The sequence below is a fragment of the Maylandia zebra genome, linkage group LG9 (genome assembly GCF_041146795.1).
Source record: "Maylandia zebra isolate NMK-2024a linkage group LG9, Mzebra_GT3a, whole genome shotgun sequence".
NCBI classification, from domain to species: domain Eukaryota; kingdom Metazoa; phylum Chordata; class Actinopteri; order Cichliformes; family Cichlidae; genus Maylandia; species Maylandia zebra.
The window spans coordinates 12,253,729-12,276,151 of NC_135175.1; the positions used below are offsets into that span (position 1 = coordinate 12,253,729).

Genomic DNA, 22,423 nt, shown 5'->3' on the forward strand with positions numbered 1-22,423 from the left:
GAAGAGGGTGATGGTCAGTTGACAGCTCACATACTACACACACACAGAGGCCTTTTATAGAAACATGTTTGCAACCAAAATTCTGCCAATAGTGAAACTGGAGAAAGAAGATGCATCAGAGCAGGAACTGTGGATCAGTTCAAATATTTTTCTGTAACAGATACCAACACATGGTAAATACGTTTAGGATTTGGACTTTTAAAAATAAGAAAAACATTTATTTCCATTGATTATAAATGTCTTTGCTAACCCAAAGCTGACATCACAGTAGGAACATGTGCTCAAGATATAAACCACCAGAAATGCACAACATTACTCGAATGAGCAGGCACGAACATTGGGAAACCTTTAAATCTGCTCACTGCCAAAGCTTTTCAGCAGAAACTGCTGCACGTGAACTTTAATCCCCCTCTACACAGTCGTTGCTGAGCTGTTGCTCAGGGCTGAGGCCGGTCTCAGCCTCAGCGGGCTCAGAGTCTTTGGGGGGAAGCGGGCTGGTTTGTTGCGTGGAGGTGTTGTTGGAAGGCTCGAGGTCAGGATCTTCTACAGTTTCATCTCCATCAGTAGAACCTTTGATGACATTTGGTGAGGATGCAGCTGGAGGTTTGTCTCCTAACATGTCAGCAGTCTGAGAGGCTGAAGGGCCTGAAAGGGTTGAGAATTAGAAACAGTGATGGTTTCAGTCAACACAGACACACTCAGTCTACTACGATTTATAAAAGACAGGCAAAGCTGAGATAATGAAAAATGAAACTGTAAACTGCAGGGTTCAAACTCATTGTTCAGGGTCAAATTTAAGCACTTTAAGCACTTTCAAGGTCCATTATCAAGCTTTTCCAGCACATTACCAAAAAAACAGTTTGCATGTTCCACTTTGCATCACCTCAGTAAGACCATGTAAAAATTAAAACAAATCGTCTTAGGTTGACTTAAATGTTCTTTGTTCCTCTTTTGTTAAAACAGAGAAAAATGCACCACACAAAAATACTGAAAAAGGAAATGGTTGTCTTATATGCATATAGTGCACAAACTCAAAAAACTCATTTCTCTCAAAAATGCAGATGTGCAAATGTGAACAAATCAACTTGTTAGAGATGCTCATCTCCACTTGGAAAAAACAACCACACAAAAGAAGAAATCTGCACAAATGAACAAGTCTGCTCATCAGATATTGATGCTTCTTTCCTACGTGACACAACAACAGGAGACAGATGTTTGGTACTTTAACTAGTTAAGCACCCACACCACCAAAAATGGGGGAAAAGAGAGGAGATCACATTTAATCGGTTATAACACGAGGTCAGAAATATAAGTGCAGACATGAGTGTCCACAGAAGCCTCTGAATCTCAGCTGTAAACCATTTCTACAAACACCAAACAGTTAAAAGAGCAGTTACATCACCATGAATCTGTGGACAGGTAACATCCATATTTTGATTTATGATTTTCTGGAGTTAAATGTGACCCAAAGTATTTTATAGCATATAAGCTATAAAATACTTTTAAAAATTAGGTGAGGGAAATAATCATTTTTTTCTATGTTTGAGTCCCAGTAACTTTGACATAGTAACATCTGCAGTAATATTTACCCCTCTGATGACAGCTCACAAGCGTTAGCTTTATTTTGATACCAAGACTGTTTACACAGAGTTTGTAATTGCAGAGAAATACTCCATTTATTTTGGCCTCTTCATTTTCGAGCAGGAAGCTCAGAAAAGCCCTGGGGGCCTAACAGGTCAAAGTTCATTCCCAATAAAACTAACTGTGAGATGTTTGACTACATTGCTCTCTGGATTATTGTTACAGTCCTAAATGATCAGCTTTAAAGTGTTTGTGCTAATAACACCATGTACAGTAAGACAGGCATGGAGAACAGCACTGACGGGAGGCTTTGAACAGATGACACACTCAGTTCAATTCAACATATAAGACTTTAAAAACGCACAAACATCGACCTAAAATCTATTTATTCAGTCCATCACCTGTCATAGAATTATGTCAAATAATAATGTATTGTTCATCTCCCTTAAATAAACAGGCAGCCTTAAAGTATGAAACATTCATTCATTAAAACACTAAAATGTGTCTGTCGTCTCCGTGGCTGATAGAGCCCCACAGGCATCAATGTGAGCTTAAAGCCATTTATAATTTTTAAATGGTTTAATGTGTCGGTGCTCACGATAAACACATTTTGAATGAAAGCCAGGGAACTTCAGCAGCACAAGAAATGGCTTCTTTGTGCCCACATGCATCAGTCCCTCTTTTTACCAGTTTTTCTTTAAGGCTTAAGTTGGCTAGTTAAGTGTCGGACTAACGATTAAAGCTTTCACTTGAGTGAAGTCACTAATATTACTGCTACTGCTAAGTAATGTTAGCCAAGTTTAAAGCACACTGCATAAATCACCATGCCATAACTAACTGCTGTGCTAGCACTGCCGTACTCTATCACACTCAGTGCATTTCAATCATGTCTCTAGGAAGTTTGATAGCTAGCAAAATAATAATCATAGTTTTAAACATTAGCCTGTGTTATGTACACATACTCGAAATTATTTACTGTCATGTGACTCAAGAGTACAAATTCCTTCAGTGTCGTTTTCCATCGAACACTCATTAAAACAGCACGAACCCTGAAACTGCTTATTAAAATAATATGTATGTAAATAATAGTATGTTGCATTATAAAAAATTAAGCTTTTGACTGCCCTCCAGAGTTCACGTTAACTTCAGATCTCTGGAAGCTACACTACCCGAATGATGTCAGCTGTTTAGTTTCTATACTGGACAGAAAAAAAAAAAGGGGGGGGGGGGGGGTGGATTGGCTCCTCTTAAGGAGGACTAATGACTAAAATGTGAAAGTTTAAAGTCGATGAGTAAATCATGCTCGGGTAATACAATGGAAACGGTCTCATATCACCATCTAGTGTTATAAACTGTAAACACATTTTTATGGGTGAAGGCTCATAATAGAGACCGATCAACAGGTCATTTTCTTTTCTATGGGTCTCATTTAAATCACATTACATCATTTCTGCGGTAAATGAGGACCCTGAAGAACGATTTAATGTCACTGTTAAAGATTTGTAGACAATAGATCGCAGACAGCTGGCTCCGCTTTAACTAAAGAGGAAGTAAAAACAGTTTGGATCACAAGTGTAAGGCAAAAACAAAAATACTACGCCTAATTGAAGCTGACATCAGACAGGCAGTAAAGAAATCAATGTTTTCTACATGCTTTGCCTCTTATTACCAAACTCCACACTAATGTGAGGAATCTCTGGTGGTTTGGACGAACTGTGCAATACGGGAACTCGTCACTCGACCTTCAGGGTTTCTGGTGGATATATACACTAGATCCACTTCACTATATTGTAAGGAGTATTCACTCACCACCCATCATCCAAATCATTGAATTCAGGTGATCCAGTAACTTCCACAGCTGTATAGAATCAAGCACCTAGGCATGCAGACTGCTGCTACTAAGTGGAAGTGTTTGGGAACGACAGCAACTCAGCCATCAAGTGGTGGATCACGTAAAATCCCAGAGTGGGGGTCAGTGGATACTGAGGCGCACAGAGGTTGCTAATTTTCTGTGGAGTCCATCGCTCCAAACTTCACGTGGTCTCCAGATTAGCTAAAGAACAGTGCACAGAAAGCTTCGTGGAATCCATTTCCATGGCCGAGCAGCTGTAGTCCAAGCCTTACATCACAGAGTGCAACGCAAAGCAATGGGACACAGCGGTGTAAAGCACGCCGCCACTGGACTCTAGAACAGGAGAGATGCAGTCTATGGAGCGACGGATCACAGTTCTCAATCTGGAAAGCCGATAGACAAGTCAACTTAGCAGTTGCCAGGACAACAGAGCTCCAGGTTTGGTGGCAGGGGGATTTCGGTGCGGGGTTGTTTTTCAGAAGTTGGGCTCAGTCTCTTCGTTCCAGTGAAAGGAACTCTTAATGCTTCAGCATGCAAAGACATTTTGGCTCCCGACTTTAAGGGAACAGTTTGGGGATGGCTTCTTCCTGTTCCAGCATGACTGGGCACCAGTGCACAAAGCAAGGTCCACAAAGACATGAACTCTGGCATGGGAGTCCTGACCAGAACACCACTGGGATGAATGAGAGCAGAGATTTGGAGCCAGGCCTTCAACATCAGTGTCTGACCTTACAAATGGTCATAAACTCCCATAAACACTCCCAGAAGAGTTGAAGCTGATATAGCTGCACAGGCGGACGTCGTGAATGGGATGTCACTCGAGTTCATATGAGTGTGGGGGCAGATGAGCAAACACTTTTGGCAATATACTGTACATTCAATGTTTTGCTTTTTGTATTTTCATATAAAGTTAATACACCAATGAAGCTAGATGATCCTTATGAACCTTCGCTGGATGTTTTGTAGCAGAATCATTAATTATTTCTGTTATATTGTGTCCCAGCTGTATGATACATTTTTGCCATTCTTACCAATTTGCTGCTGGCGTGCGCGCCTCTTTTCCAGGGCCCGCTGTCTGTTCAGCTCAATACGTTTCTGCTGCTCTTCGGTCAGAGAGGGAGTAGGTGGGGGAGCGAGGGCTTCGGCAATCTGCCCTTGGGGAGCATTAATAAAACTCTCTCTGCTGAACAGATCAGGATCCCCAAATGTTTCCAGTTCACGTTGTACCTCTTCGTCACCAGCACCTGAACACAATTTCAAGCAGTGCTGATAATTAAGTCCTGTGGAATATGGCAAGTATTTCCTATGTGCACCTGCAGGTGTGAATCCACCGTAGGGCTGTTCGATACAACGATATATACAAAAACGTCTATTTCATTTTACGCTATCGTTTGTTTCGTGGTGTCGCAAAATAAACTGTTTACGGCAATATTTCTTCATGGTTCTGATGTCACTGTAGTAAAGTTCTCTCTTTCTCTTATATATAACCACACTACGGACGGACAAGCGCCTGTTTTTATGCGTTGTCGTTAGCAACAACGACGGTAAAACCATCGCGTGTCCGCTTGTTTATGTTCCACATAAACCTTTCAGAATAAAGCTCAAGATCCTGTTGAGGCTTTTCAAAATAAACGGAATCACGTGAAAGAGCAGAGTGTTTACGGATGAGAAGTAAAACAGAGCCGCCAGGTGCTAAAAAATAAACCTTAGACTCAAACGTTAGAACAGGCTTTCCCCCGCAGCACGCCGTGTAATAAATACTCACAAAGAAAACGGCGCCGTTACAACTTCTGTCTAAAAATGTGTCGTTTCATGCATCGGTTAAAACACTCGACTCCAGCTACATGACGCGCAGCTGGAAACACTTCACGCAAGTCGAGATTCACAGAATTGACAGAAAATGTTACATTTCTGTGATTTATATCGTTATCGGACGATAGAATTCTTATATCGGGAGATGAGACTTTGGTCATATCTCACAGCCCTAGTCCACCGTATCCCCATCAGTAATGATTTTTCTTCTTACCATCTGTACTTGTAAAATCTTCATGTGTCAGGGGCATGTCCAGTCGTATTCGTTTAAGACATGTCTATAGAAGAATGAGTAAAAAATTACAAATTCTGAACATTAGGAATCCCACACGCTTGCAGGAAATATTCTACTGCTTCCTCTCACCTGCACTTCCTTTTTGCTGCCGAGCCTTTCCACTTTGTCAATAAAATCTTCAAATTGCAATTTGGGGTACAACCTGTGGGCCCAGTTCTCCATCTTCTGCATCAGCAGCCGCAGGTCTGCAGCCTAATGGGGCAAACATCAAAAACAGCGAGTAGTGATATGAAAGAGGGCTGTGTGTGATAGGACGCTTCTTCTTCCCACTAAAAAATGACTTCCAGTCATTGGAACAAAAGACATCTTAATTTGGTAAACCAACCTCTGGTTCCCCTCACTCATTTTTGACCACGACAGAAAGGGCAACTTTTGACCTTTTAGTCTCAAACCAAATTTAGGACATCTAATTAAAAGCTGACAGGCCAAACAGATTTAGCTCAAAAACCAATGTTCATTCACATCTGGTAATTGGTGGGACAGATGTTATCATATCCTACCTCGTGTCCTTTGCCTTTGAACTGGATATTGTCAAAGAGAGTGCCCAGAGCTGGAAGCCCTCGATCTGATATCAGCCTGGGAAAAAATATTAAGACTAAGTTAAACCATTAATGGATTACAAGCAGGGTTAGCAGCACATCCAGGCGTATTTGGCTTATCCAATTCAGGATCGTGGATGGCTGAAGCCCATCCCAGCAGCCAGGTCGCCAGCCTGTCACAGGGCCAACACAGACAGACCCTCTGAATGGAAATGTCAGTGCCTTCAGATGTACCATGTTCAGAAGGCAGTAGCTTGTTGGGGGGGGGGTAGGGTGTTTGGTTTTCAGGGTGCCCACAACCTTTCTTTTCCTACCTGTTTGTACATAAGGCAGTATAATGAGAAATAGTCAAATTTCTCCATCTAAAAATAAAAAATTGCTATATATATATATATATATATATATATATATATATAGCAAAGTTGCAATTAATTTGAATATTTTATCAAATGAAAATCTATGTTTTTCTTTAATACAGCTTGCAAGTTTTATCCTAAGTATAATCGACGTTCTTACTTAAAAGCTTATTTAACATCCTTTGATTTAGTATAACTTAGTTCTGTCCAGGAACATTGTGAACAGAACAGTAACAGAGGAGTGCCACTGGAACACCCACTGGGAGACTACTGGGAACGAGCCTGACTTATGGTTGGCAATACTAACCAGGTTCACACTATAGGTGTACAGAGACTGGAAACATCTTTCTCACACACATCCAGGGATGTCTCCAACGCTCTGACAATTTTCAGTCTGGGAATTTTGCCCATCCAAATGATGAAAACAACAATGGTATTAGAGTCTTTCTTCTTTAAATGACTGGCAGAGTGAAGCTGCACCATCATCACACAGATGCAGTCATTTGTACCCGCCGCTAAAGCGTAAGAAGACGCTGCAGTACTCTGCGAAACGACAGGTGTCGCCACTCAGATAATATCACATCACTTTTTTTGTGCAAAGTTCTTTCCACAAACTTACGTTTTCAAACATTTGCAACAACTCTGTGTGTCAGTGTGTCTCTGAGCCTCTGTGCACGATTATTAGTGAAACGGTGATAAAAACCAGTGCAGTCGCAGACTCGTGTTCAACCTGGCTGCAACACTGACAGTCTGCACACGTCAATCAATGATTTTGGCCTCCTTGTGTCCCAGCTCACACAAGATGACATCAAATTCCTATTTAAATGCGCATTTTAATGCATTTCAACCCTCTGTCGTGATATAAATGTCTTTGCTACCTGTGGGAGTCCAGCTTGGGTTGGGGTCTCTTCACGCCTCTCCTTTTAGCAGTAGGGACATCAGCCAGCTGTGATACCTCACCTTCATCTCCTGCATTGAAAACACATGACAACAGGATGTGTTTCTAACTCATTCTGTTGGCAGCGTGGCAAACTTCAAGCTTATCTTTAAATCCAGACAAATTATAGACTGGAGGTTACAGAAGAAATGTGCTGGTTTGAACAGTATCTGATAGGTTTCATTTGCTCACGCAAACAAAAACATGTGTGTTGTTATTGTTAGAAACATCCAGTCTCAGAGAGATGCTGAAAAACCAGTTCATGCATTTGTTAATTCTAGGCTGAACTAACAAATTCATTATTATCAAGCTGTTCCAAAAAGCTTTGTGGAAGGACTATGAGAGGTTGTATTTCTCCCACATTAGCCTTTTTTCCTGAATCTTATTTTTCTATGATTCTTCATTAAATCATGAATTTAAAATACAAAGTTCTGAATCATCACATCTTAAAGACCTCATAGTAATCCTGTAAGAGCACAGCAGCATCTACCATCTGCAAAAGGGTCTCCTTCCTCCTGGCCTCCCCGGCCTGGGGAGTGTGGTGGTGGGAGTGGGGGGAAAGCTTCATCCTCTATGCCGTCATAGTCAGGAATGTCCTGCAGGCTATTTTCCTGTGGGTCAACCATGGTGAGTCGGTCCTGGAGACAAAGTAAAAGACGTGTGAGCCCCAGTCGTCAACAGCATCAGCATTAAGTTACATGAATTTAACTGCAAGTTGAAAAAATGACATTTATTTCTGTAAGAGTAATTCTTTACTGTGTTACAACATCAACATGAAAACCTAAAAAAACTGGCATTTACTTTTTTCTTTTTTTACATCAACAGGAGGAGCTGTACAGACACTCATCCCACCTGGAATTATACCCCAAATTCAGAAATGTACTATTATGATACATTAATGGTCCATTATGTTTGTTTCACAGTTATATACATAATACAATTTATAGATTTGTATATATTTACATTCTATCAGGGATGAACTGGTTGTGAACCTTTGGGCTGATAATGACATTTAAAAGTTACAATTTGGATGAATTATTACTGCGATACTTCTTTTGGACTCTGTAGTACCACAGAAATATCATTAAAGTAACAGGTTTGTTTTAAAGTCTTTCAGCTGTTCCGTAAGCATCATCGTCATCATCATTTATATAGCACTTTAAAAACACACCTGGCAGACCGAAGTGCTGCACAATACAAATGTAGTAATAAAATAGCAAAAAACAAACATAGCAATAAAGTAAACTCTTGAGCCAAAATGATGTGACACAACTAGGGCTGCCACAAACGATTATTTTGATAGTCGACTAGTCACCGATTATTTATGCGATTAGTCGACTAATCAGATCATCATCCACTGGACGTAAAACTACAGCTTATTGCACCATGCAGCATATGCTCTTATATAACTATCATTAGCTTACAGCTTTAAGCTTTTAAGGTGCTAACTAAAAATAAAGACAAGATGATAGTTTATTCAATTTTAATGAAATTTGCAGATTGTTTCGGTAAAGTTTAATAAACTCCTTGCTATCTAAAATATAACAGGACACCAGAGTATATTCTCCAGCATCTCACACTTCTGATAATCAGCTGTCTGCTTGACGTTTATTCAGCTGTGTAAAAACTATAACTTTAATCTCAGACAAACCGATTTACTCAGGAACAAATAAAATACTAAAAAAAAAAAAAGCCAAACAACAACATTTTTAATTTATCTAAGTGACTCATATATATTTAACCTGAGTAGCGAAAGACGGCGGTGGGTTTGAAAACAATTTGCCTGGAGTCCGGTGTTCTCACCGTGCTAGTGACCTAGCCCCCGGCTAGCTATTGAGCTAGTGGGTAACAGACGACTCTGAAAACGTCGGAGCGCTTTTGAAAATATGTGGTGTCCTGATAAACTGAGCCGATATTTGAGGTTTACACAGCTACATTCTCAGCTGAAAATATGTTAAACGTTTATTTTGTGACCCAGAAAGAATAATAAGAGTAATATTAAAACTAACTAGCTGCCGCCATTGTTGTAAACTGAGCTGGGCCGCGCTATGAATTCTGGGACACAGCTGCTTCTTCTTCTTCTTCTTCTTCTTCTTCTTCTTCGGGGTTTAACGGCAGCTGGCATCCTTGTACATGCAGTGCTGCCATCTTCTGTTTCAGTCCGTTATTACACTCTTAAATCCTGCTACTTATTCCTGCGTCTTTTGGGATCTTACAAAGCTTCAAACGACGCGTCGACTATTAAATCAGTCATCGACGATTTTGATAGTCGACGTAATCGTGACTAGTCGACAAATCGTGGCAGCCCTAGACACAACACAGACACAAAAGGAAATCTTCTACATTGTTTTGCTGTTCACACAAGTTCTAATGCTACCCTTTGTTTCTGGAAGGAGACGATTTTCTGTCCAGTATTAAAGTTCAAAGAACAGGGTATCCGTCTCCAGTGGGCTGCTAAACAAGTTTACCAGAAAAATCAGACCCACGGTCATGTTGTGTCACTTTGTCATTCCCTGTTATTGCTGCTGACTAATCACTCAAACTGACAGACTTTGGATATAAAACAAACAATTTAAACATTTAGAAGTTAAACATCTTCTCGGATTCCTTTTGCTGCACATGTCTATGTATGTATTTGCTGTACAGTGTCATTTGTTTGGAACATTAATCTTGATGTATACATAAACATTTGATTTAAAAAACGTGTTTAAAAATGAACACTGACACAATTAAACACAACACTGGTGCACGGTGACTGCAAACAGAAGCAGCTGCTTGTATCCTCCTGTGGATACAAACCAGCAAGAACTCATCAGATCTCTGTCACTTACCATTAATGAAGTTTGGCTTTTATTAATAAACAGAGAGCACGGATATCTATGGAAGAAATATAGTATCATCAGAATTCAAGTATTTTTAGACATTGAATTTATGACACTGAATTTTTATCCTCCAAATTTCCCTGCAAAAATATTCACCTGCAAAAATTCACCTGCAAAAATTCACCTGAAAAAAATTCACCTGCAAAAATTCACCTGAAAAAAATTCACCTGAAAAAATTCAACTGCAAAAGTGATGAACTTTAATGACCCAAGCCAGAGCAATCAGCACCAGATCGAGTCGAGTGGCTCTCAGCCAATTAAATTACGCTGTTTGATCACACGACACCGTTAGCCAGCAGTGTGTCTCCTAAAAGAGAGCTGTTTAAAGGTGAGTGATTAAGTTTTTCTCCTAAATAGAGATCATTACAGAACGCCTAGTCCTACTTAAAATCCCATTTATTATTATTATTTTTTTTATCATCTACTCGAACTAAGGAAAACGTTTGACTAACTCAAAGACAATTTCCACGCCTCCCCTGCCTGACTGCAGAGGCAGTTTTGAATTTAGGAGCGCCAAGATGGCAGCGGCAAACCCTGGCGGCTCTCCGGTGAGTATATATATATATATTTTTTTATCTTCAAGTTTGTCTTTTGAAACCTTAATTTTATTTAAATCCGTTGCTCACGTATAAAGTACACAGACGGGGTCTTTGCTCAACTCGTCTGAGGCGTGTCTCACTAAGCGCTACATGCTAGCATCCTGCTAACCGAGCTACCCTTTACATGCTGTGCTTTAGAAAATAGGATACTCGTTAAAAAAAATACTCCGCAGATATTGATTGATAGATAGACGAACACTGCAAATATAATGTTGGAAACGAGAACGGCCTTTAGTGAAGGGGTAAAATACACCATGAATAAAGCCATAGAGTGAATGGCTGCCATGGTTGCAGAACAGCCTGATTTAATGACAAGAATGGGGAAGAGTGAGGTGAAGTGAACCACAGCCACAAAACACGGTCAGACAAGGCGGCAAAAGGGCAGTGATCTGTCCGTCAGTATGAAGTTGGTGTGTGCTTTGGTGAACAAAAACTCCAGACTGGTAGCAGGAAGATGGGAGACTCGTGTTTCACTGGAATAGTGGTGAATTAAAACATCCTTTGTTGGGGACATTTCGGTGTAAATGCATCCATACAGGCAAGACAGAGGCAGACCAGACAGTGAAGAAAACAAGGCAAACATTAGAAATATAAAAACGGAAATATAGGATGAGTCGGGGATGAGTTCCTGCCCCAAGTGGAGGAGTTCAAGTATCTCGGGGTCTTGTTCGCGAGTGATGGGAGAAGGGAGCCGGAGATCGACAGACGGATTGGGGCTGCAGCTGCAGTAATGCGGACGCTGCACCGGTCCGTCGTGGTGAAGAGGGAGCTGAGTGTAAAAGCGAAGCTCTCAATTTACCGGTCGATCTACGTCCCTACCCTCACCTATGGCCTTTACATGACTAACGTCCCCTCTTCTCCCTACCTCACATTAGCCCCCATCTTTCTTCCAGGTGGAAAAGACCCGTCACCTTCTGGGAGTGGCGGCTCCCGTGGGAACAGCTCCCACCACCAAGTCCCTGAGTGAGTCTCTGTCCCCCAGCGTGAGCTCCAGCACTCTGTCCACGTCCACCTCCGCCTCCTCGCAGATCTCCAGCACCACCTTTGAAAGCGTGAGAAGGAGCTGGCCACCAAGGTGAGAAAAACGTGGGCTTAGTGGGCGTTCTTGTTGCTGCCTTCTTCCTTCTCTGCTCGGTCTTGTTCCTGTTGTGTTGTAGTGCCTGCGCCTTCTGACACACACCTTCAATACTGAATACAACCAGCTGGTGAACAGCATCAGTGACTGCAAGGTGAGAAATAATACAAAGAAATAAAAAAATAGCCTTTCTGTGTCACATCAGGGAGTTCCTATATTGACGTCTACCTCATCCTGCTGTTGTTTCACTTCAGCTTTCTCTCATCTCACCGATCGGACGTGATCCATCCGTGACGAGCTTCAGCAGTGCCACCCTCACCCCTTCCTCTACCTGCCCCTCTCTCTCGGACTCGCGCTGTGGCTCCATGGGCCAGAAGTAAACATATTTTTAGGAACATTGACCTCGATCTGCAAACGGTTATTGACAGGTTATCCATTTGATTCTAACTTGGTGTGATTTGTGTTAAAGGACCCCTGAGAACAGCTCACGTGCCTCCAGTCCCTCCTGCTCAGACTGTGAAAACTTCCCGATGGTTCCCACTCTGGAGACCTCCTACCTTGCGCGGGCTGCAAAGAACGAGTTCCTGAACTTGGTGCCTGATATTGAAGAAATGCGACCAGGGTGAGTAATGCCATATTAACCCAAATACTGTCACTATGACATGTGTCTCACAGACCAAATGTAAGTCGACACTCATGTTCTCTAGTTCAAGCGGAAATGATGTGGATCGATTCAAATTCCTGAGCCTGGATGATTTCAGCTGGAAACAAACCAACTCTGCTTCTTCCTCAGATAATTCAATTCAATTTTATTTATATAGCGCCAAATCACAACAAAAGTCGCCTCAAGGCGCTTCATAGATACAGAGAAAAACCCAACAATCATATGACCCCCTATGAGCAAGCACTTTGGCGACAGTGGGAAGGAAAAACTCCCTTTTAACAGGAAGAAACCTCCAGCAGAACCAGGCTCAGGGAGGGGCGGGACCATCTTCTGCGACCGGTTGGGGTGAGAGAAGGAAGATGGGATAAAGACATGCTGTGGAAGAGAGACAGAGGTTAATAACAGATATGATTCAATGCAGAGAGGTCTATTAATACATAGTGAGTGAGAAAGGTGACTGGAAAGGAAAAACTCAATGCATCATGGGAATCCCCGGCAGCCTACGTCTATTGCAGCATAACTAAGGGAGGATTCAGGGTCACCTGGTCCAGCCCTAAATATATGCTTTACCAAAGAGGAAAGTTTTAAGCCTAATCTTAAAAGTAGAGATAGTGTCTGTCTCCTGAATCCAAACTGGAAGCTGGTTCCACAGAAGAGGGGCCTGAAAACTGAAGGCTCTCCCTCCCATTCTACTTTTAAATACTCTAGGAACAACAAGTAGGCCTGCAGAGCGAGAGCGAAGTGCTCTAATAGGGTGATATGGTACTACAAGGTCATTAAGATAAGATGGGGCCTGATTATTTAAGACCTTGTATGTGAGGAGCAGGATTTTGAATTCAATTCTGGATTTAACAGGAGAAATCTGCTCTCTCTTTCTAGTCCCTGTCAGGACTCTTGCTGCAGCATTTTGGATCAGCTGAAGGCTTTTCAGTGAGTTTTTTGGACATCCTGATAATAATGAATTACAGTCGTCCAGCCTGGAAGTAATAAATGGTAAATGCCCTGTATTTATATAGCGCTTTACTAGTCCCTAAGGACCCCAAAGCGCTTTACATATCCAGTCATCCACCCATTCACACACACATTCACACAATAAATGCATGAACTAGTTTTTCAGCGTCACTCTGAGACAGGATATTTCTAATTTTAGAGATGTTGCGCAAATGGAAGAACGCAGTCTTACATATTTGTTTAATATGTGCGTTGAAGGACATGTCCTGGTCAAAAATGACTCCAAGGTTCCTCACAGCGTTACTGGAGGCCAAGGTAATGCCATCCAGAGTAAGAATCTGCTTAGATACCATATTTCTAAACTTTTCAGGGACGAGTACAATAACCTCAGTTTGATCTGAATTAAGAAGCAGAAAGTTAGCGGCCATCCAGGTCTTTAAGTCTTTAAGACATTCCTGCAGTGTAACTCATTGGTGTGTGTTATCTGGCTTCATGGACAGATAGAGCTGGGTGTCATCTGCATAGCAGTGAAAATTTATGCTATGTCTTCTAATGATGCTGCCTAGGGGAAACATGTATAATGTAAACAGAATTGGTCCTAGCACTGAACCCTGTGGAACTCCATAATTAACCTCAGTGTGTGAAGAGGACTCTCCATTTACATGCACAAATTGGAGTCTATTAGATAGATATGTCACAAACCAAACTGTACACTGGTAAACTGTTACAATAAAAAAAGACCGTAATTTTCTTTACTCTTCTTTATTTATGTAACTTTTGTTTTCACTGGCAATTTAGTATTAGGTTAGGACAAAAAACAAATTAGGAAGGTTAAAGACAGAACATTACTAGATTGTGGTTTTAATTAAAATGTAGCCTTTGACAATGCTGAACACATGAGAAGCTACTTTAAGGCATATCACCCAATTTGTAATATTGCTAAACATTTCTTAAGGCAGACGAGTCATGCTGGCTGGGTCAGTGTCATTTTTGTTGTAATTGATGTCTGGTTTGTTCTGTTCCCTAGTGATGGGTAGGGATGGGTACCAGTATCCGGTGTTCTGACATAATCCTTGAAATAGTAATAACACAGTATCCTCAGCAAAGATGAATTAAACAAGTTTTATTTTAATGGAAGTTTACTTCAAGTCTTCAGATTTTTACTGTCTTTTATTTGATTACTTTAAAGTATATGATTACATTAGAGTAATTAAATAAAGACAGTTTTGATGGAGCTCCTGAGCCAGCCCAAGCTCTCTATGAAGACGAGGAAAAACTCCCCTGGGGGGGCCAGACTGACGGGAAGAAACCTCGGGAAAGCCCATTCAAAGAGAGATCCCCTTTCCTGGGATGGCTGGGGGGGGGTTACAGGAATTCCAAAACACTGAAATTTAAAGTGGGCCAATTAAAAAAAATTATTTCCTGAAAAAAAGAAAGGTAATTCATACATCACACATAAATGATAACGTCTGAATTGTGTGTGTTTGTGTGTGTGTGTGTGATAGGCTTATCTCAGCCAAGTGTGATGCTGTAGCTCCTCCAGCGTCGGCCGCGTCTCCGGGACTTTGGTTAAACACGCGTCCAAGAAATCCCGGCAGTCTGGAAAGAAAGGAAAGAGAAAAAACATGAAGATGATAGTTCCAGTGGTCCAAGCCATCAGTCAGTCTTGAAGTGTGACGTTTTCTTACTTTTGGACAGATGTCTTTTGAATTTCAGGCGCTTTTTGAGGAAGCTCGTGGTGTTAAAGTCCCCGGCATGAAGCGCTTCGTACAGAACCACTCCCATTTGCCATACCGTGGTGGGTCCACACCTGTAGCAACTGCGCCCGTACCACTCGGGAGGGGAGTAAATTTCTGTACCTAATAAACAGACACAATTGCAATTTCTTCTAAAACAAAAGGCGAAAATTGTGACATCTGTGAAGAGCAAGAGCAGAATATGTTACCATAGAAGACGCGGTACTGCGACTGCTCCTTAACAAAGCAGCTCAGTCCAAAGTCGATGATACGAACACGCGGTACATCTGAGCCGGTCTCAATTAGAATGTTCTCACTCTTGATGTCCCGGTGAAAGATGTGTTTATCCTCCAGGTGCTTCGCAGCATCAACCAGCTGCTTCAGAATGACCTGGAAATAGAGCAGGGCGATATGACCAAAAATATTTATCACGATATACATTTGAAAAGTTGTGATAACGATATAACTGACGATATAACTGACACTAGACAAAATACTTTACAACGCCACAACTTTATTAGTGCAAAAAACCCCATAAATGTATTTTCACTTAAACAAGCAGCTGTTTTTTTTATGTGCATTAAAGTTATATAAAAATGTAACAGTGCAAATGCAAATTCCTCGCTGACAGTTTAACCAAAAGGCATTTCCAGTGGAAATTGGCCGACATATCCTCAGCATAACCATGTAAAATATCCACAAAGCTTAAAAAGAGGTTATACACACACAATACGGTAATATCACGTTGAGGTGCAGTACGTATCACTCCGCGAGGCGCCTGCCTACGATAGCCGTAATGCTCCGACAATCCATCGAGCGGTGCGGCTTTGTAGCTTAGCAAAGTCGCCGTGTACATAAAATCGTTTTGAGGTCAGTAAACACAACCAGAATTCATACATAAGGCACACGGGATTATAAGGGGCACTGTCGAGTTTCAGAAAAATCAAAGGATTGATTTTAAGTGTGCCGTATTTTCCAAACAACACGGTAATAACGGCGGCCCGCTAGCATGCGCTACCAAAAATCGTGCTTTGTTGTGTATCTGACGGACGAAAGCTAAACCAGTTCCACACCACTAAAGTTGCAGCATTTTTACAAACCAGTTCTGGTTCATCCGTTTCATTCAACGATCCACTTTTGCTCTTCTCTTTCTGCGTCACCGCCATCTGCGTATGTAAACATAGGCACTGCGCATGCGCGTTTTACCTATTCTAGCGCGATATTTCATTTTCCTATCGTTGCCCAAAATTACACCGGTATTACCGTGAATGGTATGATATAGCCCAGCCCTACCTGGAAACGATGAAAAAGACAATAATCAATCAATGGGTTAATGTTTCTCTAATACTCTGTGCTTTGATTGAATGATGTACAGTCTAAGACTCTTCTAAGGCAAGTCAACTTGCCTTGGCCTTGTCCTCTGGCAAAAATCCTCCATTTTCTTCTATGTATTTATCCAGGTCCACAGCGGGGACAGGTCTCTCCATCACCAGGATCAGCTCTCTGCCAAAGTCAAACCACTCCAACAGAGACACTGGGGCTGATGTTTCCACTGATCCATCTGCTTCAGCTGCAAGCTTCAGCATGATGGCAACTTCCACTGACACATTCTTCCCGTTATCATCCTGAAATATTTCAACAAAGTGGATGATGAGGCACAGACGTTCCACAGGTGAACGCTGCATGCAATCCACTAATGTAAAAACAATTCAAGTCTTGCACATTTACCTTCACTTTGCAGTACACTTTCCCCTTTGGGATGTGTTTGATGGCCACCTAAAAGACACAGGGCATTGATGAGCATTTCCTCAGTATGACATCATTAAAGGTGTAAAACAGCATACATCTCAGCTTACGATATTATCCCTTATCTGCATTACTGCCTGTCTTACTACCACCATCTGAACACTTACTGGTAAATGATCCTTTATGCGGTAGCCAGCAAACACTGCTCCACAGCCTCCTTCTCCAAGCCGGTGCTCCTCCACGTATCTTGCTTGGAAGTCACCTAAACAGACAAACACAAATTGGGTTTTACTACAGCTGTCACACAAATTACTCTCTGCTGTACCCTAAATGTTCATTTTGCTCTTCACCTGAATATAAAAGCTAAGCTGCTTGCTACTTACGTTTCTGTTCAGCCACTGACTTTTTGGCAACGGTTTTGGTTTTGTCCTGGTCCACGTTCTTTTTCTTAGGTGGGTCCCTGGTGTCTCCCGCAGCTTTCCTTTTGCCAGCCTTTTTGTTTTTACTGCAGCTCTCTGAAATCTCTATGCTGCAGTCTGCAGATGTGGAAAACACCAAAAGCACATCAGCTTATTAGATAATAGACACAAATATCTCCCAAACACTAATATCTTCAAACTAGCAACCAGATGTACACTTAATCTACCCCTCACTCAACTAATTAGCCTACCTTTACCAGTGTCCAACCAGGAAGATGCCTGCCCCTTGTCACCGCTCACATGCTCAAGAAGTTTACGCTTTTTTGCTGTATTGGTTGTCCCCGCTTCATCTTGTTGGACCTTTCGCTTGACTCCCCCGACCACATGAGCATCTGAGCTGGTGGAAGGACCAGCCTGCTCAGTGACCCTCCTTCTTTTTATGGGGGTCGTTTTTTCAGGACTGGCCTTTCTTTTAGCCATCCTGCTCTTACAATCTATAAACAACAACAACACATTAGTGAAAAAGAGCGCTCGACATCAGGACTAGAAGGATTTTGATGTCATTGAATTTTAAATTAGTATTGCTTACAATATAATAACAAGTTTATCCTTTTGATAAAAAACACACCAACACCATACTAGGTCTACTAAGTCTAGATACTGATGACACTTGTTGCTCTGTTTTCACTGCTCAGTCCAAGAATAAACTTGTCACATTATTTTACCAAAAGACAAAGTGCCCCAGTAACCTTTCTTTGATTAGACATGTTGCACTCAGGTTAGTTTCAATCAAAACCAGGATTTAAATCCTCTAAAAATGAATCATTTTATACACAGAGCCTCAACATTGTTAGAAATGTACATTCTGTTATTTAGGGGATTTTATTTTTTACTTACTTTGATCTCCTGGATCTTTCTTATCTGCCTCAGTCGTAACTTTTCTTGTTTCCTTTTTCATCTTAATTTTTAAAATAGAAAATGTCACCTTAATGAGTGAATAGTCCTTCAAATGTCTGGATGCTTGACTTTTCTAACTAAGCTGTATAAGTCAGTTCTGTAAGTGAGCTTTAAAAGTAAACTCCGGAGTCTATGGCAACACAACATTAGAACCTTGCCTTTTAGTGACATCACTAAAAGGCAGTGTCCCAAGTAGTTTAAAGAAAAACACTCTGGCATTTCATATAATTCAGTAATTTCACATTAAACTTTCTTTCATTATCCTTTCATTATTTGTTTAAAGACTTGATGTGTGGATGCTACTATGAAGACTTCTAGTTGAGCAAACACTAATAAACACTGACTAGTTTATCTGAGATAAAATATAACACTTTTTTATTAAGTCAGTGTTAACTCTGTTTTTTTCTGTTAGGATCATTCAATAGTATCAGAAGAGAAAAGAAAAGTATGTTTTGTTTTGTTTTTTTTCTTCAAGATCTGTTCACATGTACTTAGCAAGAGTGAGTACACAGCGTTAAAAAATGGTACTTAGTGTAGTGAGGAAGGCGAAAAGCAAAGAGAGCATATGAAGGTAATATTGAAGAAGGCGCAGTTTTGAAGTGGTGAAAGGCAAAGGCATGAGTGCAAGCGTAATAAAAGGTAATAGGAGAGATGTCGAGCAGGCGGAGGACTTGGCTGGAGCAGGAAAAGGCAAAAGGGGAAACGCGAGTGCACGTCTGAAACTTCTTCACTGTCAGTGAATCCTAATTCTTAAGACTAACTAAGAAGAATAAATCTATGTATGAATGTCGTTTTGAGCACATCTCCTCTTTCTACTGATCAATTCTTCCACCTAGTGGATAGATGATAGTATTGCAGCTTGTCTCGTCACCTGTTGTGTGTTTTGTGTGCTCCAGAACCTGCGTCCTGTTGGAGTACTGTACGTAAAACACACAAACACTGGAGTGAACACAGCTGCTGAACATCTCTATATTCATAACTTCTTCCTGTTATCTCATATCTGTCTCCCTTCATCTGTGTAGGAACGGTGTACAGATGTATGAGTATGTCACTCCTGCTCCTCCACCTAACACCTCCACTCCAAACTAAGTTTGCTCTGCTGCTTTGGTTCACTGATCTGCAAGTATCTGTCATTTGTTTGCAGATGTCTGCAGGAATTATTGTAATGATCCATTAATGGTGCCTGATTTCATTCAGTTTTACAGCTTGTCTCGTGTTTTTGAACTGCTTCCCTCACAGTTGTACACAGTGCTAACATGTGCTCTTACTCTGTGTTTTATTCCTGAAGAAAAAGAAAGTGCCCAGCCCAGCAGGATGAAGATGGGCCATACGTCAAGAAGCCTCCAAATGCCTTCATGCTCTATCTCAAAGAGCAGAGGCCAAAGGTCATTGCTGAACTCAACATCCCTGGAAATGCAGCCGTAAATGCAGTGGTGGGACAGAGAGTAAGTGTGTAACTCTGCATACATTTATGCATCTGTTAATGTTGTCTGCTCATGTTTTTGCATGTGTCCCAGCTGTCCTGTAGTTATGTGTAGTAGCAGTGCTCACAGTGTGTTCTTATGATCTTCTGTCCACAGTGGAAGTCGCTTTCAAACGACCAGAAAGCCAGATATTTCAAGCAGGCTGAAACAGAAAGACAGAATCATGCCAAAGAGCATCCAGCCTGGTCGACCAAAGAAAACTATGTATGTCCAACAATAATTTCATTATAGACGATTGGACCGATTTCAATTGAATTAAACTGTTACTCCTGTTATTTCAACATCTGTCTTTGTGTAAATAAATGAAAAAACAAACAAAAGATGCTTCTGTCATAAGTTACAGCAGGATGAAACAACCTTCATGTAGTTCTTGTTTTTAACACTGCAAACCTTCTTTAGTTCTTTTGTTTCCTTTCATATTCAGCACACATCTGTCAGTGTCCACTAACTGTCAGGGAAAAGCCAGATAAAAACACTGTGGGGTCTTTTGGGACACGTGCTCGTTGGGTTTACTCATAGATATCAGAAATGATCTGTTCTGTATTCAAAGGATACACGAAGGACGTTTGTATTAAATGCAATATAGCGACTGATCATATGCTGCTTTCTTTGGGGGCTTTTCACCACCATGTTACACAAATCCAGTTTCTAACTGAAAAGAAAATCCTTCACCATTTTCTAATCAAATTCCCTGGTTTCCCATGTCAGAGATGTCATGGCTGATAGGATCATCGCATATTGAGCTCAAAGCTAAACTCTTGTGTAGGGCCTCTTTCCATGTTGTACCATTCATTTTAAAAAGTCCTGGTAACAAGAGACAGAGGTGACTTGATGTATTACAGTTACTTCCCAATTTACAGAAATGATGTGACTTCTGACATTTTCCTAGCAGGAAATGTGCTACTGTGGGACACTGAAAGAATAAACAGCAAGGCACGTTTTGTTTTAATAACTTTTCTTTACTTCATTTGTATGAACTAGGTTTACCTTACAAAATCTTATACTGTATATAATGTTTTATGTTTAATTCATGTCAATGTCAGCTCGTGTTTACTCGGGTGAGCAGTACCGGCCCACAAAGAGAATGCTCTTGGTGGGTTTATGTCAGATGAAGAAGATGAAGTGATGGTCAAAGAACATTTCAAAGCCCACACTGAGAAGTTGTTCAGAAAAAGAAGTTGAACCTGACCAAGATGAAATCCAAAATTGGGAATTAATTGTTTTATTGTATTATTTTTAATGTCACATATGGTGTTGTGTAATCCGTGTATGTATTATGTGTCTCTGCTGATGTGTTTCATGCCTCACTTTCATTTTACTGTAATTAGGCTAGTTTTAAGTTTCTTGAGTATTCTGATAAGGATACTGTGTAGTATGATTTGCAAATGAAGAGGAATCAATTAGTCTTAAATTAATTGACTAAGAGAAATGAAGCGTTGGAAGAATGTTATGTTGATGACTATGAGGTTTCTGGGGTTTATTCAATAGAGCAACAACTGTGTGGGATCTTTATACAAATTCTTATATTCTATTTAGAGCTTGCTTTAAAGTATGTTAGCAAAAAAACAGCGCACGCATTCGTTTTCACGATTTTTGTTCTTCTTTAGTCATTGGGTCTTTTTAGGTGGTACCTCCAGGTACCACAAGGGGAAATGTGGTGGATTTTTGTGTGATATGTATAACTATACACTATATATCTATGTGCACTGAACATATATATTTTAACTTTCATGTAGAGTCTTAAGCACAAGACATTTTGCTTCACCATGGTTTATTAAGGTGGTGCAGTAACAGGGCAGTTAATGCTGCTGAGAGTTCTCCTGCCTAACTCGCTCTCCAGCTAACTAACCTTCCCTAACGTCTTTCATGCAGCACATGTCTGTATCTATTTTTTCTACTCTTTTACAGAGCATCTTTTTGACTGTCTTGATTTTAATTGGATCTAAAAGGGTTGGATCTCCACATCGTTGGTGGAAGAAGATTATCAGGATGGCTTCAAAATTTGCGACTACAGCCCCTCTTCTGTGGAACCAGCTTCCAGTTTGGATTCGGGAGACAGACACTATCTCTACTTTCAAGATTAGGCTTAAAACTTTCCTCTTTGCTAAAGCATATAGTTAGGGCTGGACCAGGTGACCTTGAATCCTCCCTTAGTTATGCTGCAATAGACGTAGGCTGCCGGGGATTCCCATGATGCATTGAGTTTTTCCTTTCCAGTCACCTTTCTCACTCAGTATGAGTTAATAGACCTCTCTGCATTGAATCATATCTGTTATTAACCTCTGTCTCTCTTCCACAGCATGTCTTTTATCCTGTTTTCCTTCTCTCACCCCAACCGGTCGCAGCAGATGGCCCCGCCCCTCCCTGAGCCTGGTTCAGCTGGAGGTTTCTTCCTGTTAAAAGGGAGTTTTTCCTTCCCACTGTCGCCCAAGTGCTTGCTCATAGGGGGTCATATGATTGTTGGGTTTTTCTCTGTATCTATGAAGCGCCTTGAGGCGACTTTTGTTGTGATTTGGCGCTATATAAATAAAATTGAAT

At 41.0% G+C, this 22,423-nt stretch overlaps 3 protein-coding genes across 3 annotated transcripts; 1 reads left to right on the forward strand and 2 right to left on the reverse strand.

Annotated features, from left to right (window-relative positions):
- Positions 1-50: 50 nt before the first annotated feature.
- LOC112435304 (TIMELESS-interacting protein-like) lies at positions 51-9,416 on the reverse strand. The gene is made up of 8 exons (XM_076888023.1): positions 9,176-9,416; positions 7,863-8,010; positions 7,314-7,404; positions 6,041-6,116; positions 5,610-5,732; positions 5,460-5,523; positions 4,465-4,677; positions 51-645 (listed from the first exon to the last, which is right to left on the reverse strand). Exons 2-8 carry the CDS (start codon positions 7,996-7,998, stop codon positions 401-403), a joined length of 948 nt encoding a protein of 315 aa, XP_076744138.1. The 5' UTR covers positions 7,999-8,010; positions 9,176-9,416; the 3' UTR covers positions 51-400.
- Positions 9,417-14,646: 5,230 nt separating this feature from the next.
- On the reverse strand, positions 14,647-18,570 carry LOC112433910 (serine/threonine-protein kinase pim-1-like). The gene is made up of 9 exons (XM_024801841.2): positions 18,342-18,570; positions 17,696-17,938; positions 17,409-17,561; positions 17,193-17,287; positions 17,008-17,055; positions 16,686-16,904; positions 15,489-15,669; positions 15,232-15,402; positions 14,647-15,142 (listed from the first exon to the last, which is right to left on the reverse strand). The coding sequence occupies exons 1-9, from the start codon at positions 18,400-18,402 to the stop codon at positions 15,051-15,053; spliced, it is 1,263 nt and encodes a 420-aa protein (XP_024657609.1). The 5' UTR covers positions 18,403-18,570; the 3' UTR covers positions 14,647-15,050.
- LOC143420264 (transcription factor 7-like 1-B) lies at positions 16,814-20,580 on the forward strand. The gene is made up of 4 exons (XM_076888027.1): positions 16,814-16,951; positions 19,424-19,520; positions 19,690-19,846; positions 19,982-20,580. The coding sequence occupies exons 1-4, from the start codon at positions 16,927-16,929 to the stop codon at positions 20,114-20,116; spliced, it is 414 nt and encodes a 137-aa protein (XP_076744142.1). The 5' UTR covers positions 16,814-16,926; the 3' UTR covers positions 20,117-20,580.
- Positions 20,581-22,423: the final 1,843 nt, after the last annotated feature.

What these genes read in the sequence shown, in the direction of transcription:
- LOC112435304 (XM_076888023.1), bottom strand. Translation starts at nt 7,998, where the DNA reads ATGGTTGACCCACAGGAAAATAGCCTGCAGGACATTCCTGACTATGAC. An exon ending in AGGAGACCCTTTTGCAGATG is followed by an intron (nt 7,405 to 7,862) that starts GTAGATGCTGCT and finishes TTTTCAATGCAG; the next exon opens with GAGATGAAGGTGAGGTATCA. An exon ending in TCAAAGGCAAAGGACACGAG is followed by an intron (nt 5,733 to 6,040) that starts GTAGGATATGAT and finishes TTGCCCCATTAG; the next exon opens with GCTGCAGACCTGCGGCTGCT.
- LOC112433910 (XM_024801841.2), bottom strand. Translation starts at nt 18,402, where the DNA reads ATGAAAAAGGAAACAAGAAAAGTTACGACTGAGGCAGATAAGAAAGAT. An exon ending in GTCAGTGGCTGAACAGAAAC is followed by an intron (nt 17,288 to 17,408) that starts GTAAGTAGCAAG and finishes TTGTCTGTTTAG; the next exon opens with GTGACTTCCAAGCAAGATAC. An exon ending in GCAGTACCGCGTCTTCTATG is followed by an intron (nt 15,403 to 15,488) that starts GTAACATATTCT and finishes TCTGTTTATTAG; the next exon opens with GTACAGAAATTTACTCCCCT.
- LOC143420264 (XM_076888027.1), top strand. Translation starts at nt 16,927, where the DNA reads ATGATGAGGCACAGACGTTCCACAG. An exon ending in CTGCTTTGGTTCACTGATCT is followed by an intron (nt 19,521 to 19,689) that starts GCAAGTATCTGT and finishes TTATTCCTGAAG; the next exon opens with AAAAAGAAAGTGCCCAGCCC. An exon ending in ATGCAGTGGTGGGACAGAGA is followed by an intron (nt 19,847 to 19,981) that starts GTAAGTGTGTAA and finishes TTCTGTCCACAG; the next exon opens with TGGAAGTCGCTTTCAAACGA.